Source organism: Carassius carassius, chromosome 9 (genome assembly GCF_963082965.1).
Source record: "Carassius carassius chromosome 9, fCarCar2.1, whole genome shotgun sequence".
In the NCBI taxonomy this organism is placed as follows: domain Eukaryota; kingdom Metazoa; phylum Chordata; class Actinopteri; order Cypriniformes; family Cyprinidae; genus Carassius; species Carassius carassius.
The window spans coordinates 10,297,603-10,318,315 of NC_081763.1; the positions used below are offsets into that span (position 1 = coordinate 10,297,603).

General features: G+C 36.9%; 1 protein-coding gene and 1 long non-coding RNA gene across 4 annotated transcripts in view; both read left to right on the top strand.

Annotated features, from left to right (window-relative positions):
• The window catches only part of LOC132148906 (protein shisa-9-like), a 58,206-nt gene extending 40,132 nt beyond the window's left edge, over nucleotides 1–18,074 (top strand). Inside the window, exons 3-5 of one of the 3 annotated variants that reach the window (XR_009434978.1) lie at nucleotides 10,719–10,829; nucleotides 16,048–17,315; nucleotides 17,644–18,074. Coding sequence is in view for 2 of the 3 variants with exons in the window: in XM_059557694.1 (XP_059413677.1) it covers nucleotides 10,719–10,829; nucleotides 16,048–16,514 (578 nt within the window). In the remaining variant the exon portion in view is untranslated. Of the gene's footprint in view, nucleotides 1–10,718; nucleotides 10,830–16,047 lie in introns of all 3 variants that reach the window. The other 2 variants (XM_059557694.1, XM_059557695.1) reach the window with 2 other exon arrangements.
• Nucleotides 18,075–18,087: 13 nt separating this feature from the next.
• Nucleotides 18,088–20,228, top strand: LOC132148908 (uncharacterized). The gene is made up of 2 exons (XR_009434980.1): nucleotides 18,088–18,288; nucleotides 18,432–20,228. It is a non-coding gene; the product is annotated as an uncharacterized LOC132148908 (long non-coding RNA).
• The last annotated feature ends 485 nt before the right edge of the window (nucleotides 20,229–20,713 follow it).

A 20,713-nucleotide genomic window follows, 5' to 3' on the forward strand; every position in this document is an offset into this window, starting at 1 on the left:
CAGGAACTGTTAGCGGCCCTGATGGTCTCTTATGGAAGCTCACTGCAAAAAATACTCTGTGATTGTATAATGTTATGTTATTTTTATTTATTTTTGGTCAAAATTATTAGAAATCTTCCACTCGAGATAAATGTACTTGACTTGTTTTGAGATTAAACATTTTTTAGTGTGTATTTTCTCTCGCTGCACTGGCACAATGTTTCCAGTTTTTTCAAGGTAAACGTTGCCAGAGACAAAAAAACTTATTAAAGATACTTTCTCTAAAAACAAGTCTTATGCTTATGCGGTTTTACGTTTCAAGTACATTCATCTTGTTTTAAGGTTTTTCAGATATTTTATTGGAAAATAAGACACAAAAAGACTAATGATATTATGTGACATCAGAAGTGCTCATACCTTTCAAAGCTATTGTCAAACATAGAAATCTCATAAAATTAAACAAGCACACAAACTTTGCTTGTAAACAATCACACAAAACACCAGTGGATAATGCAAAAAGAAAAAACATCACACTTACAATGCAGTAGTTACTGTGGAACAGAAAAAAATGTACTTCAAACATCTAAATATGATGTTAGGATGTTAATAATTCTTGATGTTTTGCCATGGCAGGATCTCAAGGCTATTAAAGTTCTCTGTATTTCTCCTAATTAATACGATTATTACAGTGTGACCTTCTGCATACAGCATGTTACCGCTCAAAGGCCATCTTAGAAAAGGTGCAATCTCAAGAGAGACAGATACTCCAGAAAGAAAAAAATCGAATACAATTTCTGAAGATCTCTTGAGGGTCAGAATAGAAGGGAAATATTTGGAATACGCTGTTTGTGTGTTGTAACAGGACAATATTTGAAATCAATGCTTTAAATAAAGGCCATTGCACACCAGACATAGTGAAGGCTGGTCCTGGAAGTTCCCTCCTCTTGATAATTTCACACAGTCTCCAAATCCACTAAAATGGGCGTTGGCAAATAAATAAAGTTAATTTCCACTTAGAACATGACAGGCTTCATTATTTAAAGTGTTTTTAATTATAAATAAAATAAATAAAATGTAATAAAAAACTTTTAATGACCTTTTAATGTGTCAATTATAATAATGTAAATATTAATAAGAAACTAAAAATACATAATTTATAATAATAATAAAACAAAATGGATTGTGAATTCTTTCCAATCCTTGTCCAAAGCTAACAACAGTGTGTACTGGACTGCACTTTGTTCTGGTGTGACAGTTAAAGTTACTTCAAGGTACTTGAGATGGACTGAAGCCATGGCAATTTAGCAACAGGAAGCTTCCTTCCTGCAAAAGCACCACCAATCATAAAGCTGTAGTAGAATATGTCAATCAAACCTGCATTGATGCCTGTCTGAAAGGAGTATGATTAAAGGAGAAAGAGAAAAGTACAATGGTGAACAGCAGATACATTGAGATATGCTTTTTCCAAAATGTGTGGAGTGGAAAGCCCAAAAATACGAAAAACTCAAAACTGTATTGCCCTTTCACCCTCTCTCCTTCCATCTCAAATAAGACACAAAAACATAAGAAAAGTATCATAAAATTCTTCAAAGTATTTTTGAAGCTACACAATTTCCTTTATTGTGTAGGATTTCTTTATTAATGGTTATTTTATGTCCTCTTTGATGGCATATAACAATGCTATCTCACGACCAATTTGTACGTATTTTACGAAGGGGCTAATTCATACGAATTCATATGACCGCACTCGTACGATTTTGTGCGATTTGTCTAGACCCCAGTGAAGGGTAGGTTTAGGGGGGTTAGGTGTAGGTCATTCGAATTGCTGTGAGATCAGGCTGCATATAAAGAGGTAAATGATGATAGAATTCTCATTTTTGGGTGAATTATCCCTTTAGGGTCACCTTGATCATTTGAATTAAATATATTCACATGTAGTTTACTAAACCTAAAAATGTTTGTATTGATACCCCAGTATATACTGTATGGAATGTGTTTGAGGTAAAATCTATGTGACTTTCCAAAAATTATGTCTACTGAGATAGTCAAGCTGTAGGCGGGATAAGACTAATCTGGTTTGACCTTCGTACATGTGACAGATGTTTTCAGATGTCCTCAAATCCAGCTGTTTTTCATTGCTCTGTGGAAAGCGGAGGGTCAAGTCCTGCAAAAGCTGGGGAATTAAGCAGGGGAAAAAATTCAAATGTATAATTTACAAAGCCTTGCGTCATTCCAAACGAAACAACTTTATTTATTTTGTAATAAAACAAAGGAGAAATTCTGAAGACTGTCCTGGTCTTTATTTTTCATGCAACTAAAATGAATGGAGACTGAAGCTTTCAAGTTTAAAAAAGCACACAAAAGCACCATCATGTAGAAGTTGTCCATACTACTTGTGTGCTTCAGAAAACTTGGAATATTGCAGAGCCCCTACAGGGACATTATGATAAAAAAAAAAAAAAAACTGTGAAAAAAATAAAACAAATTTCAATGCTTTTCGCTCTCTCACAAAAGTACCATGTTCCCCTGAGAAACTTTACACTCTTTCACAAAAACATTTGCGTTTTCTTGCAAAACTGTTGCGTTCTCTCACAAAAGTAGAGCATTTTCTCTCAAAAATTATTGTGTTCCCCTGCGTTTTTTTCACAAAACTTTATTTTTTCTTGCAAAACTACTGTGTTCTCCTATGAAACCTTTTGTTCTCTCACAAAAACATTTGCATTGTCTTGCGACACTAATGCATTCCCTTGAGATACTTTGTTTGCACTCAAAGCATTCTCTCGCAGCACATCTGTGTTCCTTTGCAAAACTATTATGTTTCCAGAAAGTGTTGTATTCATTCCAAAACCACTGAAATATAGTTTTTATTCTCACAATATTATTTTCACCAAGTTTGACAAGTGAACGCCAAGTTTCTCAGGGGAATGCTTAGTGAGAGAATGCAACAGGATTGAAATGCATTTCTTCCTCCAATCCCTCTCTTTTTTCATGAGCCACCTGGGCTACTTTCATGGGGTATTTGTGTCCTTTTTGAAGCTTAAAAAGCTACTTGATTACATTGTAATGATGGGAAAAAAGCAAGGAAATCAATCTTCAAAAATTATCTTCATTTGTCCACAGTAGAAAGTCAGTCATACAGTTTGGAATGACATGTGGGAGCGCAGACAATGACACAATTGTCATTTTTGTCTGAACAATCCCTTTAATGCACACAATCTCTCATAGCTGCATTACAAACCACCTTACATCCCTACAGCTAACACATACACCCCAGTTTATCTCAAAATATCCACAACAAGCAACATGTCTTACTGTACACACACGTTTTTTGAAATTTGCTTTCACATTGACAGCATCAGCACATCATGAGAGAGAGAGAGACAGAGAGACATAAGAAAAGATAAGAAATATGTGAGGGTTATTTAGTGTGACATTAGAGCAGCTGCTGTCTGTGTTAGACATCATACATGCCTTCATCTCTCCCTCCATCCTGTCTTTTCTCATCCCTTTTCCCCCCTTTCATTTATCACCCTTCTCCCAAAACACATGTAACTGCATGGATAACTCAACTGTGCATTCAAAAACCTCTTATCTTCCCTTTGTCTTACAATTTCTGCTCTTTATATTTTTTTTCTCCTTCATTCTGGTTCTATTATGCAGCCCAATTAGAGAGCTGCATTAGTGTTGGTGAACACCCCTCGTCAGCAGGTGCACTTACCCAGTACGTCTGTGCTCAGACAGGGATTGAATAGGGTCATACCATTTGAAGAGCGGGGAGAGGGGGGGTCAAAGACTGGAGGTGGTTTGAAGGTCAGGAAGCTTCTGGAGTGTTTAAGAGCATCAATCAGGTTTAACTGAGCAGGTTCACACACACACACACTCACACGACTGCTTCGCAAGCACTTTATAGAGATTGAGTCAGGCTGTGATGCTGAGTGAATGAATTGCATTGTACTGTATGCATGCTGATCTCTTTCACTTTCACACAAAAACACAGAGAGAGAGAGAGAGACTGTATGTGCGTGCGTACGTGTGTACATGTGGCTTGTGGACGTAGTGGAATATGTGTCATTAAATTAGTTCCAGTTCATTAAGTACTGGAAAAATAAAACCTTACTGGCTCTGGCACTGAGCTTGCACGTAGCCTGTGTGTGTTTGACAATCTACTAAATTTACCCTTTGGGAACAATAAAGTGTCCATCTGTCTATCCCTCAATACTAATAAAAACGTAATAATTGTATTACCATGGTGTTTAGACATTTTGGAAACACAATTGTTAAGGCATATATACACGTATATGTGACCCTGACATGTTCCTAAATTGAGATCTATACATGATCTGAAAGCAGAATAAATAAGCTTTCAATTGATGTATGGTTTATTAGGATCAACACTATTTGACAGAGATACAACTATTTGATAACCTGGAATTTGAGGGTGTAAAAAAAATCAAAAATACTGAGAAAATTGCCTTTGAGGTTGTCCAAATGAATTCTTAGCATTAAGTTTTTACATATTTACGGTAGGAAATTTACAAAATAAGTGTGTGTGTGTGTGTGTGTGTGTGTGTGTTTTCATGTGAGAGAGGCAGAGAGGTAGCTAAATGTTGACAGCAATAAACTCTGTCAGATTGGGAGTTGTGGCACAGATCTAAGGCCAAGTGTAGTTGTTTGACAGAAAAAGGTGTGTGTGTGTGTGTGTGTGTGTGTGGGTGTGCGGGTGTGTAAGTGTGAGAGAGAGAACCAGTCTAACAACCCATCACTGTCACTACTGATTGTTCGTCAAAGTATATCAGAGTCAATTCAAATAAATTCTAAGTGTGTTGGAGAGGTATGACAAAGTAGCTGATCTCACGCACACACACACACACACACACACACACACACACACACACAAACACACACACACACACACACACACACACACACAATTCCACTTCTGAAGTCATAAAGCAAGGCAATATGGCCTTGTCTTACCTTCTCTTTCTCTCGTGGCAGTCAATATTTCTTTTGCATATTAGGTTATTTTACAGTTTCTTTATCTCTCTTTTCCTGTCGCTCTCTCTCTTTCTCTCCTTGCCATACAATGCTCTTCAAAGCCTTAAAGGGCTGGACAGTAACATTTCAGAAGCTTAATGAATATGCATGTTGATTGTTCTCTCTTCCTGAGTGCGATGATGCATTATTAATGAGAAGTAGTGTGTTTTCTGTGTTTGATTGAATTCTCCCCCGAGGGACCGCCCACCCTCAGAGAACAGAAATCTCCTACTCCAGTGGGGCAGATCCACGGATGGATATCAAACACTTTTTCTTCCGTACACACGCCGTTCCAGTGAGAAATTTTTGTGAAGTCTTGTCTTAAAAAGTTAAGCTGAACCTCCTGTGGATGGTCAAAACAGCCGAAAATGTTCTTCTATATACAGAAAACTGATTTTTTTCAACTGTAAGGTTCAAACTTCATTCTTTTCTCTGTCTCTACAGTGTGAATGTCCATTGTTACCTGACCTTTACTTTTAGGTTTTAGCCTCCGCAAGCTCAACTGTGATTACTATTGTGGTTCCAGTCTGACATTATTACTCCCTGATTTGTTTAAACAAAGAAAACACAATGTGGATTCAGACACAAAATAATTTTCGGTTTTCTAGTATCTGATTTTTAATATTAAGTCTGCATACCAAATCGGTGGTCAGAATAGCACCCAACAGTAGAATCCAGACATCAAGTTACTTTATTTTAGTAGGCTTAGTTTAAATCATAGCTCAACTTTTTAAATCATTATCAAGTGAAAAATATAATGGCATAAATAATTATGATAAAAATAATTTGTCGCATAAAAAATGATCATGATAGAATATTTGTTCAAATGTAATGTTTACAGTAATAAATAGTATTGTTATTTATTAAAGTTAATAATTACATCCATTTCAAATTCATTGGGATTCTGTTTTAATAATATTATTTTTGTGGCCTAATAGTGACTCCATAGTGATTCTACTGTGACTTGCTCTTTAGAGTCCTTATGTAACTCAGTCCTTATTATGGGATACATCATGTATTCCTTCTCAGCAAGCAATTAAAAAGAAGTGGATTGAATGATGTGTGCTTTAATCATTGAAGAACAATTTGTGAACTGATTTATACCAATCGGTCTTGACTGGTATTGATCTATAGCTCTGATATTGATTGGTTAAAATAGTTTTTCGATAAAATAATTTTTGAAGGAACAAGAAGTAAAACCAGCATAATCAGATTAATAATCTACAACACACAAAGTTATTCTCCTCCATCTGTCCTCACTAGGCCAGTGTTCACACCTCACCAGGTTACTAGATCCCTGAAGTTACCATCATGCATTTATTATTAATTATGATGCAAACATCAGACTCCCATGAGGAAGAGGGGCTGTTACAGGGAGGTACAGTTCAATAGCCATTTAGCAGTTCATTAAGTTACGTAACTTCAGTCTGAGAGGAGCACAGACCACCCACCCATCACTCTACAATGAGGAATGAGCAATGGAAAAGATAATGGAGAGCAGAGAGAATTGGGGCAAGCAATATATTTTTAACCTTCAACATGTCACATGATGTCAAACATTAAATAGTGCACCGTAATAAAGTTTGTAGTATCAGATGGGTTTAGTTGGCCTCTGAAATCAAATTCTTTAGTTGTTGCTGATTAATTGATTTTACAGGATTCAGTGAAGATTAATGAAAGAACTAAATGAGCGAACAGGACAAAGGGGTTGAGGGGCAGTTATAGTGTGAGACACAGTCACGTCTGATTGTATCAGAGTCTGATCTCCACATCTGCGTGTAATGGAGATTAGATGATTAGATTATAACTACAGCCTGACTGCAGAAAATTGCTCAGAGCCTCGTGCTCGTATTGTCAACCCACCAGCACCAGAACTTGGAACAGTGTGGACTTCCAGGCATTGTGCACTGACAGACCAGGAATTGTCTCTTAAGGCAGAAAATTCACCCTCAGCTGACTTCAGACCAGTCTATATTCATCGCCTTCTGAAGCTATTGCACATGCACTAAGGTAAAACATACAGTGAATAAAGGTCGAAATTCAACGGCGGCTTTCGGAGCAATGCACATTTTCTTATGTGCTTTATGAGAGGTGAAACTCTCTTTGTTTAACAGTTTTACATTGGCTATGCCCACATAAACATAGTGTTTGAGAATTCAAGTGAAAGGCTTCAATTGTCTGGTACATGCTATAGCAGACAGTATACACTCACAATCTAACTATACTGACAGATAACTATAATATATATCAAAACAAATATTATTTCATAAATCAATGCGAAAAAAAACATGTTTAAAACCCATTTCATATCAGTAATTTAATGCATTTTAGAATATAATTTGATATTCAATAAGCAAGACACCTTAACCACCAAAGCTTGGAACCTGTTTCAGTGGGAAATATATAAATAATACAGATAACTATGCCTGCCTTTAAGTTATATTGAGTAACTTTCATAAGAAAATTGTGTGAATTAGGAATAATGTAGGACCACTTTGCATTGGGGTCCTGATCACCCATGTCGAGGTTATTCTGCGATAATAAGTGCCTGGATGTACATTATCCCACACAGCTACTTGCTAAATGTTGATTCGAGTTGAAATATTTGAATGCAAAGCTTCCAAGAAGAAAGCAACTGAAGCCACTGAATGGAAGAATGGAAAATCTGTGCTTTTAATTAAAGAATCTTTATGATTGATTGAAACCTTATCCATTTTTCTAAACACTTCCACAGTCTGTTTTACCCATTCTCTTTCACAACATAACAGACATAGAAAAAAAAAGAATGGTAAAATTCTCAGAAGAAACAGAGAAAATATGTCACACCTTTAATTATTGGGAGTCTGACACTTCTATTCTAGAACAAGCCTCTAGAGGAAAACACTAGATCAGTGTGGAGTGTTAGAGATCCCTTACTCTATATGTCCCTTAAAACAGTCTGTCTGGAGGATGATGCTTCCTGTTAGATACTTTATTTATATATAGGTTATATAGTACATTTGCAGATTGAAATATTCATTGTAAAACAAAATCTATCAATTTTATTGTACAAAAATGGCATCTCTGGTTGCAACGGTACGCCAATTTAAGTTTTAAAGATTTAACTCACATTAAAAAAAAAGGATAATATATTATTGATAACCACCTTAAAAATACAGATGGTAAAAAGAAAGCCATATAATGATTAAAAGTTCATAATTTTTAATTACAATGCAATATGACTGGTTCTTTTTCACTTCCACATTTCACTTTCACTTGCACATGATTCTGACCTTATCTGTGACCTGCATCCATTTGCTGTGATATAACTGTATCTGGACTGCATGTGGCATACCAATCTGTCCTGCCGCCATAAAAGCACACATATGCACTAACATATATGTTAAGTACACACAAAAACACAAAGTGATCTGACAGAGTCAGGTCAGTGACCACACACCCCAGCCCAAAGGGGGGACACCTGATATGTTTCCTAAATAACTTTTAGTGACCTCTGCACAGTACAGCAGACTGTCGCAAATACAGCAGTCTATCATGCATCTGCCTTGGAAAAAGACTTTAATTGTAAATGTGCACAAACATGCCCGTACAAAAAAAAAAAAAAAGGGATCTCAGTTGTTTCTACAAGACAGCAGTGACCTTAAATTTTCTCCTAAGAAAAAGATGCTAGTGACTGCTGTAGATTCAAATGAGATCCCAACAACGTCTCAAATATCTACACAACCCACAGTCTGAAGAAAGATCCACAAATCAAAGAAATCAATCTTACTACAGAAGCGGAAATCATGGGATTTCCTGTTTTTTCCTTTAAAGCATTTCAAATGACTTCAATGACTTCCGAATTCACTTCACTTGCAATAAACATTTTTTTTTTCTATTTTCTGTCAAATTATATTGTTTTATTGTTTTTCAAAAGATGGTTTTAAACTGTGTTGTAAAAATGCCTGAAAATACCAAAATACTCACTTTTTATATTTATGATTAAACATCTGATCTGAGGCTTTGCTTTCCAAATAATTTTTTTATTCTACACTTGCATTATGTTTTAGCAATTGTCTATTTTTATTTATCAAAAGGGATTTTAAGATTGTTTTCCAGTTTCAAATATCTAAAACCTATTAACAAGGATTTTTTTTTAAAGTGACATTTCATAGATATTAAGACCGCTATTTTATGTGTGTTTTGTATTATGTATTTTGGATTCACTTATTTTTAACGTCTTTTGAAACTGGAAAAAAAATCTGTCACTCTATATCTCCCAATAATATGTCAAAGCAAAATTACATTTAAATGCTTCGTTTTTAGTTTTTATTGTGGGGACAAACACATAATGCAGTGCAATACATGAAGACTGAGAATAAACAGTCCTCAAAAGCCTGATCTATTATATTTGATATATTTAAAATAGATTTCTCTAAGAAATGTTGTATGTAGAATCAAGTAAACACACTGATTCCAAGATTTTAAAAAGATTTCAAAAACACACGATATAGTTTTTTGAATAATACTAAAAGTCCTTCTTCTGGCTAATAAAGTATAAACGATCAGACAACAAAAGGCATCTAGTAGATCTATTAGAAGTTTTGGATCATGTTAATTTAGAGGACTTCTGAAATTAGCATATCAAATATGACACAGTAGGCTTTATATGGTTAAAGATACTGTTATTTATACTGTCTTAATATCTTACGCAATGCCACTTCTAAAGTAAATTAATCTTGTTTTAATACATTTTACAGATTAAAAAATAATGTAAATTTACTATAATTTTTTTTTGCAGTATTCTTGCATAAAGCGTAACTGAGAACTTGTAACAAGGAGTCGGAGGTGTTCGGATCCATATGCAGCATTTATTAAACAGAATGGTCATACAGGCAGAGATCAGGAATGGCGTCAGGTGTGTCAGGGATAACCAGAATCGTAACCAGAAACAAGCAGAGATCGGGACAGGCAGCAGAGAATCAGAGTCGGAATACACAGTCCAAAGGTCAAAACACAGGTATAACAAACACAGGGAAAACCGCTCGGAAATATCAGACTGGCTAAACCAAACTTCGTAGTGAGTGAGAGTGAGTGTGCTGCTTTTATGTGTGTGTGTAAATGAGGTGCAGGTGTGGCAAGGAAATTGGCTGATGAATGAGGTGCAGGTGTGGCAAGGTGATTGTGATGCAGTGACTCATGGGTAATGTAGTTCGGGTGTGGTGCAACAGTATGAGAGGTGCTAGTGTCCAAGTGACAACTGGTGGTTGATGGGTGGAATGGTCCTGACTGGAGTGCCCTCTACTAAAGCTCATGGGCACTCCATCTAATGATCGTGACAGAACTTCATTAAGTTTATGCAACAGCAGCCTACATTCACATTTATACAACAGACACTTTTATTTAAAGTCACAAAGTCATTCCAAGCTATACATAGCATTAGTTCTGTGAGAACTGAATCCATGACCTTGATGTTGCAAGCGCCGCGCTCTTCAGGAACCTCTGAGCTATAAGACTCATGCATGTCCTTCGTTCCCCTTTACTCGCTGAAATTAACAGCAGACTTCGCCTTTACTGTATAATCACATGCACTCATCTCTCTATAAATGTGCTGACTTCCCATTTACTAACGCACCGCTCCTCCTTGTGTCCCTCTCTCTCCTCTATGCTCTCTTGTTCCTTCCTGTCCTCCTTCTCCTTTTGTGCTGTCTCTCTTCCTTCAGAGCATAACCACCTGAATAATGTCACGCATCCTACTTTGAGTCCCGTAATGACTCTGTCCCAGCCTCACAACAATCTGGGCTTCAACAAATACTCCTCTCTCAAGACCATGGGTAAGACACACACACAAAGCGCTGTCACATCTTGTGATGCACACCATAAATGCCACACATGCTCATCAAGGTCACTTTATCCACAAACACTGATTACCATTGCAAATGTGCCACTGACTGCAGGGAAAACACACAATGTAATCACATATGCAAATATCACCACTCAGACCAAGAGGGGAAAAAACCCCTGACATGTTGTTAAAATCATAGGTGGGTGATCTCAGGAGCATGTACTGTAAATATACGGATATGCTAATAATGGACACAAACACACACTATGTAGTGTGACCTCATCAATCACAGCATGACTCGAAACACAGAGGGGCTAATTCACTAAACAGCCATGCTAGTGTTTGGTCTTAGCACATTCCTTCCCAAGACACATAAATACACACTCGCTGAGAATTAGGGGCTGATGGGAAATCGGTTGAAATGTACTAGTGTTATATGAAATTAAGGAAAGTATACGCCTTATGCTGTATGAACAATAGCATAAAAACACAAACAAATTCAAAGACACTAAAGCTTATATATTCATTGTGCATAATAAACACACTATTTAAACAACCTGGTTATACCAAAGGGGAAAAAAATGAAAATAAATATATGAGTTCAATTGCGGTTGGTCAGATTTTTTAAAATGTTTTTTTAAAGAAGTCTATTGTGGTCACCAAGGCTGCATTTATTTGATAAAAAATACAGTAAAACATTAACATTGTAAGTATTACTAGCATTAATTTTTTATTGTAATATATTTTAACATGTAATTTATTTCTGTGATTGCACAGCTGAATTTTCAGCATCATTCCTCCAGTCTTCAGTGTCACATGATTCTATAGAAATCATATTAATATGCTAATATTTGCTGCTCCAGAAACATCTTTTAATTATTATATTCATTTTTAAATATAATAACTTTTCTTTACTGGATTTATGATGAATAGAAAGCTCAGAACAGCGTTTATTTGAAATATAAGTTTTTTTGCAACAATATAAATTTCTTTACATTAACGTCTTACCAATTTAATGCATCCTTGCTGATTAAATGAGTGATATTTTTAACACTAGAGCCCCCATGGGGTAAATTTGACCCGTGGCTGTTTTTCAAATGTACATAACAGGTTTTCAATAATACATTCAAGTCTCCCAGTCATTGACTTTTACTCAAATTGTGTAATTTACAATCCCCATTGTTAAAAATTGTTTAGATTAAACCAGATATAACAAAACAGGGCATTTATACCTGTAAGCATCAGCGGGTCAAATTTACCCATAATTTACCCACCTAATGCCTGTATTTTCACGCTGTTGTTTTCTTGTCGCTTGTGTTTTATCATTGTACATTGATAGGCAACGCCTTTCACTCACTGGATTAGGTTATCAGTTTCATAAATAGTCAAACTGAGTAAAAGAAGGTGATTTATGAATGCCGAAGAGGTATTATTGTATTATCGTTTATTGTTCTCCTCTATGTAGCTATTTATTCTAGTCTGCCCATTTCCTGGAAAAAAAGATTAAATCTATGATGTATGAATGAAACAATTTTTTGATTCGCCGAAGTTTATTGGTAGTGTTCTCTTATTAAAAATTATAAATGATATAACTAAAATTAATAATTTATTAGGTGAAGCTGTGGGCTTGAATTTGTCATCGCATTATACATCCTATGCAGTGTGGTGAATTATTATTGCTCTTTAAGGCTAATTTAGTTATTTAAATAACATAGGTTATCATAATATATTGATTAATGACATTGTATTTTAATATTGCACCACCCAAGTATGTATCTAATTCTCATTGTCATTGCAGGATTGTTTAGCTTATACTGACCGTTATTAAAAGGGATTAGTGTAGCCTGCTTGAAAAAAGCCTTGAAAATAAAACAACAGGACAAAAATATAGTTGATGACTAGACATAATCATTGTTAAAAAAGTCCATGAGACATCAGTGGTTCAACTGTACAGTAATTTTATGAAAATACGACAATACTTTTTGTGTGCAAAACATGTCGACGTGTCGATGTGCGTTCACGAGAGTACAACTCGTGCACCTTGTTTACAAGCAGAGGAATGCACACACATGCAACGTGATACTCTTGTGAACAAGGCAATACACAATGCATGTTGAGAAAGCTGTGTTGATAAGGATACATTTACAATTCATAAATCAATAAGAAATTGATACATTTATATAATTAATTTATAAAAAGAAGAATTTGATTTTAAAATGAAGCCTATTTTTAGAACCATTTCCATGTACAGTATTTATTTATTTTTGTGAGATTCTAGACAGTTTTTTTTAAACATTCTTAAGATTTAATTTTATTAGTGTATTTAGCTATTGTGGGATCTTACTAATGTAAAACACATTGTTCCTATTGCACATATTTAGCCCACATCAAGGAAATATGAAAGGATAAAACACAAAGATAGAGAGGGAATTCTTCCCCCTTCAAACAATGTGTAGTTATATGGTACATCCGCGTACATGCAGTCTCTGGCATGGTGTCTACTGTTGGAACATTGCATTTGGAAAGCTTGAGATGGATCAGCACTGACTGTGCTGGCAAAGAGATTGGATGGGTAGAGTTAAGCAGGGCAAGTGGAGGGAAAGATGAGAGGATGATGCGAGAAAAGGAATAACGATTGGAAACAGAAGTACAGATATATTGAGAGGCAAACTAAATTTAACAGAGAAAGTTGTGAGGAAAGAATCTAAGAAAAAGGTGAAGAAGGAGTTATAAGAAATATAAAATAAATAGTACTTGTGGTTAAGAGGGGAAGAGACAGTGAGAAAGGAAGAAAAGACATGGACAGAGAGGCTGCTGGTACATTTACCGTCTGTTCATTAGTTAGATACATATGTTCACCCTCCTGTTCATTTCCTGTGTCTGACATCATCAGGCCGTTATGTCACGTTCTCTCCTGTTGCAGTGGCTGAATGCCCCAGAGGACCACACACACACACACACACACACACACACACACACACACACACACACACACACACACACACACACACACACACACACATACACATTTTTCTATCATGACTGAGACTTTTCATTGACTGCTGTTTTATTTGTACTGAGGAAATTATGTGTTTTGTATCATTAACCCCTTAAACCTTTTAGCAATTTTAAATTTTCCTCAAAAATCCCCCAAAAATAAAGGCAAAATGGGAAAAACACATCTACTGCAAATGATAACATCATATACTTTTTTAATTTTAATTTTCTAAAGACTAGACCTTAGCACTAAAACAAAACTTTTTGCAGTGACAAAGTAAAAAATAATTATTCCTAGATGCCCACAAAAAGAGGTTTTGACAGATTAATTGAACCTTACTATTGTGCAGGTGCTAAAAAAATACAATAAAATGTTTTTTTTTTTTGTAAATATGTTTTTCTGGTTTAGCCTATAATTTGAAGTATGTGTGCAGTTGTGTAATTGTGCAATACTCTTTTTTTCTTAGGCTGTGTGTATATGGTAAGTGTGTGTGTGCTCATGTGTTAAATCTGTTCGTCACTTAACTCATTATCAGGGTAATACGTCTCGGTGTCCTTCTCTTTAAACACACTCCCTAAATAATTCATGCCTACTCAATTCACTGGACCTTCACTAGAAGTGATTTGTTTGACTCTCTCTATTCCTTTAAATTAAAATCAAAACACTTCTGAATTAAAAAGCACATGAATGCGCTAATAGGTGTCACACTCTAAAACATAATATGAGCTAATCGGCATTGGATTTACTATCTACAGGAACAAATTAACATCCTCATTTGGGTGAATTTGGCCATATTTCTAAACACAGATTTAGTCACTTCTTCAAACACACAGTGCTGAGACATGGCTTCGGCCCTCAGCATGTCACAACATCCCTAAAACCCCTTCAGGTTTCATTTTGACCTTCTAAGCTGATTGTAATACTAACCGACATTGGCTCATGCATGACTACAAAGAGTGAGCTTGTCCATACTGATATGGTCAGAAAGAATCATAACAGGAGCTGCTAATGCCAAGTTTCCACAATTTTACTTTATTGACTACAGTATTCTGCCCGAAACAATGATTACCATCGGGCCAGGATATACATTTGAGATCACATACAATGAAATTTTGGTAGATGCTTGTGTGCCTTGTCAGCCTTAACCATGACTCAGTCGATAGCAGTATAGTATAGGAAGTCAGGATGGAAAACAATAAAAAGGAGACAAAAAATAACAAAACAGTGAAGCAAGGTTGTTTAAGTCTGAGGGCAGTGAAGCGAGTGGCCTGTCTATAGCTTACAGCACTCAGTGGAGATGGGCTAATTTGATGAGACAGGCTAAAAGGCTAACTCCCCTCTTTCAACTGTTGCTAACATGCTAACCCACTTCAATCTGCAAAAGAATAAAATAACCAGCCAATTTTATACCATTCACAACCCTAACTGGCCTCTTTCACATAAGTAACTACCTTTTACCAACTGTAAATATCACTAATCAAAATATTACACACAATACTGCATAATAAATATAGTCCTGCAGGTATAACTGCAGTTTATGTAGTGAGACCACCATAGTAAACACTAGGTAAAACTATGAATCATTGCTCCTAGAAAGTATAAAACATTTTAAAGTATTGCTCTTTGGTTACAGTTGTGTAGTGTTGCAGTACAATGTTTTAAAACATTCTAGAAACTTCCTGGTAGGTTGTCCTTGTACCTCAAAGTTGCAATATAAAACATTTTAACCATACAAACAACCAGATCAAACTGCAAACCATTCTACTGTTTCCTTTCAACTTATCACCTCTTCACTGGACATTTCTTGCATTGATCCTTTCAAACAGAGTCTGGCCTCAGGACACATATAATTCATTTTTCATCATGACCATGATGTGAACAGCCACAGCTCCCTCAAGTCAATGTATGTACAGTATGTGCATGCATGCATGTGTGTGGCGTGGCGTGACGTAAAAAAGAGCCAAGGGCATCCTCATGTCACTCTTGATGACCCTCCGCTCCAGGTGTTTTACTCATTAGATGCTCTAAACACTAAATATAGCAACTATAGTCTGAGAGAAATACATTAGGTTTGTACACCACATACTGTAGGTTATGTGAGTGTAGAAGCAACATTAATAAATGAATATATTGCATATTTGTCACAATGTAATGTTGTATTTTAGCCTCTATTTTCTAAATGTTCGTTTTCGCCCTTTTTTCACTGCAGATACTACAGCAAGGGATTATTACCCCAAGAGCTATACCATGATGGATTACGCACAACGCCAATCCTCGCCTGCAACCTTCCAACCCATTGCTTTCCACCCAAAAGATAAACACTTTCTTCCCCCTCCGGACATCCATACTCCTTTGGCCATTACCATTACATCATCTCAAGTCCCCAAGCCCAAGATCTCCAAGACTAACACCCACCCACTCACCTCAAGCTCAGCCTTCAAAGTGTGGGACCCCAACAAGAGCCATATACAGGTACAACACCAGGTCCCTCTCATGATGCAGCCACCACTGTCTCAACCAAACAGTCGGCGCCAGGTCTTCTCCAACAAGCGTCAGTTTAGCATCGAGACTCTTCCAGAGTTGTTCTCTCAGCCTCTGGGGTATGGACAGTCTCCGCACCTCCAACCACAACACAAGGGACTGCACACAAACAGCAAAACGGAAGTGACGGTCTGAGGGGAAAGCCTGAACTGGATGTGAAATCTTCTACACATGTGCTTCAGTTATATTTATAGTATATTTTTTCCTTGTATTCATTTTGGACTAGATTTACTTTCATTGTACAAAAATACAAAGAACTGAAGGGGAAAATGTTGCATGGTCTAGATTCTGATTCTACTTAGGCCTTGAATCCCTGCTGATCCTACCTCCCCCCTAAAATTCTGGTCTGTTGTTCTTGTACTGCTGGCCTTCAGATGTCTCTTGTGGACCGGACCCATGTGTCCGATGGCAAAGGGCAGGAGCCTTGCACCTCAGCCCCCTTCACACCATTCTGGATAAGGCCATTGTCCTGTCAACTTTCATCAGCCAAGAGCTGCCACACAGTGAAATATTATTCAGACAATTCTAGACCACTGAGGACAAAGAACAGTGAGGAAGCATACGGAAGAGGACAGTGAAAAAACCAAGGTGCCCTGTGAGAGGAAAAGAGAGTGTTGTGATGTTTAAGAGTTTATTTCAGTCAACGGATGAGGATCTAGGTGAATTTGGCAAAGTCCAATGTCCCTAGGACTCTTTACCTCAACACCTTTATCAAAGGATGCATTCCAGCACTTGTCCAGGGAGCAGACCGCCAACATCACCTCAAATCATAGCTATTCTGTTTCTCTTTCAAACTCTTGTTTGGGACACAGCACAGGTAAAGACAAGGTCGATAAGCAAGTCTCTATGACAGACAGACCACAAGAGAGACATTTCAGGGGACGATAGTCACCTGCAGAGATGAGGTGCCATAGTGACGGAGGAGCACAGATCTAGGTGAACAAATCCAGCAGTGTCATATGAAACACTGCCAAAACAACTTTGCTAAATTGACCCATGTGTATTCCTTGCAATATCTGTCAAACAGCCTGCTTCGAATTCTCTCTAATGCTAATTCTCCTCTCGAATGCTTTGAATACTTCTGAATGTAGATAATTATCCTTTTCGTGAAAGCAAGAACCTATTAGATTGATGATTTGGTGGCAAAATCTAGCATGTAGCAGCAATACCTACACCCTGTTGTAGCATCCTAATGCAAATGGCATGGGAAACCACTAAATCTGGTAGTGGCCATCAGTTTTAAAGTGAAGATCTGTGATTTTAGGTGCCTTGGGAGTTGCTCAAGAGACCAAGGAAAATGGTAGCAATACTAGGCCTGTCTGTCCTCTCCTGCTTGGGGCCAAATGACTGATGGACACAGCTGTCAAACTCACTCTCTGCTGTTCCAAGCTGTTTCCAGCCAGGCGTTTGGCTGCCACACTGCCACAGAATACCAGGGGGCGCTGTAATTAATGACAGGTTGGTTCTAATTCAGCAGATCCAAAATGTGTTCTACCAAACTGCCTGTGGACGGTTTTTTATTTTTCGTCTGTCTTATCTTTTTTCATTCACAATGGATCCGAATGGAGATATATGGTTCTTGCTTAAAGACAAAAGGCGTGACTACAAAACTAAATTTTGATTTTTTTTTATGCATCAATTTAAAGGAGACCTGCAGAGATGTCTGATGGTGACCTCTTGCTTCTTCACACAACAATAATGTTCTAAAAAGAACACTTTGTTTGAACAGCCTTGTGAGTTTTTGCGGGCCAGTGACATCTAATGTACAAGCCACCTAAGGACTATAAAAGAGTGTGAAATGTTCAACGGAACTGCTGCTTGGGGCTCCTTGCAAAACTAAGATGCCAGTATTGTGAAAAGCAGAGAAGGATTATTGAACTCGGAAAGAGGAGGCAACACACTCATAACGGTACAAAGTACTCCTTTCTAATCACTAGATTGTATTAAAGTCAGTGAAGTACATGTTACGGCAGTTGGTTCTGTAATGAACTATAAAGAAAGGATGAAAAAGAAAGAAACAAGTAACTCTCTCTCTCTTTATATCCTCACCAGCTTCATTTGGGAGATAATTTCTACTTCTGGACCAACTCCAGAGACAGCAGTTCCAAAAATATGACAACAAATACAGTTACACCATGTTCACCATTGTACACCATTGAATTAATGTGAGGATGTATCAACATGCTCTCATGGGTCAGAATTGAGTCAAATTATCCTGAGCTACAGTGATGCTTCATTCTGTTTCAGTGGCAATGGCTCAAGGGTGTCATTGTGTTTCAGGGGCAAACCCTGGAGGACAGACACGGCTGTCAGACTCTCCTGGCACAGAGATGTCAAGCGATGCCAAGGTGAGCCAGCTACACAGCCCTCTGCCTGAAATGGAGCCACTTTGTCAGCCAGGAGGTCATGAAGTCTGTCTATAATGAATACCAGAAAAGAGCAGAGCAGGGCAGATTTAGCTTTTAACAAAGCCACAGTGATAAGGTTTCTGGCTGTACCAGCTTAAACCCTGAATCAAATGAGGACTAACGTCTGGAAATAAACTTTTTATTTGACATTAACTCAATAAAGCACTGGATTTGTCAATTAACTACTTAATTCCAGAGGTTAAGGATGATAAAGGGAAATCAAAAGAGGTTGAGTGCATTCATCTGTTACAAAGAAACACAAGGTGTAAATATCTGTTTTCCAGTGGTTATTTTAAACCACCCAAATAAGCTGAATGACTGTTGTTTCTGATTTCTTCTTAAATCAAAAGTGTTCTACCTGTGATGTGAATGCCACCGGGTAGCATTTTATCTTTAGCAATACATGATGTTCTTTTTACTGTTGAGGTACTATTTGCAATGTCATTTCTTTTGTATCGTAAGCATAATTGGAATCAAAGTCGAGCCTGCTGCAGGTGACAACAATTTGACGGAGATGAAGTGCTTCCGAATTTTAACACCCTTCTCACCTTCCTTACTAACTTAAATGATGTCTTGCCATATTTAAAGCTTGCGCTATATTTATAAACCAATGCTTTATTTAATCTTTTTTAAAAGACATATTATAACCAATGCTTGAATGACATGTTAGTTGCCAGTCCAGAGACATGTAATGTGTACTGGAGAAACACATTGTTCCCATTTGTTTGGTGGCTCCATTGGTTTAGTGGTAAGTTTGACCGATCTAATGTTATGCACTATTCTAAGCTGTACCTTTTGTGTATGTATAATTAGGATGAATTCTACTAAGGGCTTTTAAAGATAAACGTGCTCTTAACAGTAGTTGTCTTTGTCGATCATGGAAAGGGTTTTCCCCAATGCAGTGACAGGGAGTACATTTGGTTGTGTCAGAGTGAGTAGTTACTAGGGTAAACTATAGCAGAATACACGTAAGGTTTTGCGAAGGCGATGTGCATCACAAAGCAAAAACTGTTCCCAGTTTAAGAAAACAGGACTTTTCTTTTTCGAACCCTGAAATGATATGCAAAAACGTGTTAAGGACATATGAGAGCTCATTACAGAAGCAAAAAAAGACAACTGCTCTAAGTTTGAATTTACCAGCATTAAAGGAAATGCAAAGCCAGCTACAGCAATGCAGATTGATCCTAATTAAAAGTCACACTGGTTACATCATTGATAAAAAGAACGACAGGAAGACTAATTAGGCTTGTCTGTTGACTTAATCAAGGCCAGATTTTTACAGCAACACTAGCATTGAGAATTATCTCCTGTCACATTTGTGTTTTACATGTTTACTGATTATATATGCCTGTTTATTCATACATCAGGGTTAAAAGAGTTAAATATATAAATCTTGTGTAAAAATGTATGTATATGATGTGAAAATAAAGCAGCATTAGTTCACAGCCTTTCAGAAATACACACACACCAAAACTGAGAATTTAACATTGTAAACACAATGTTTTGTGTAAGTTTCCTAAAGGCTTTTCTGGGGGCAGCCAGCTTGCGTTACCCCGTGTCCTAGCTAGGTGTGATACGACACATTTCCAAGTAATTTATTTGTCCAAAACGCCATGTAAACACAGCAGTGAAATCCTGGTTTCTGGAAATATTATTTCCTAATGTTATTTTAAAAAAGCCACTGAACCAAACGGCTCTGAGATGAATCATTCAGTCAGCATTTAATTTGAAGCTTAAATGAGGTTATACTCTCTTTTGAAGTGATTAAGTTCTCATACCAAGAAGCATTGCAAACGATGTAATAAAATCAGCAATCAGCAAAAAGTATAGAAATGCACTTCCTGTTGCGCTCTAGCAGGATGTTGGACCAGTAAGATTTAACTGTGGGCGGGGCAAACAAAATAGTGCTCTAACAGAAGTCATGCC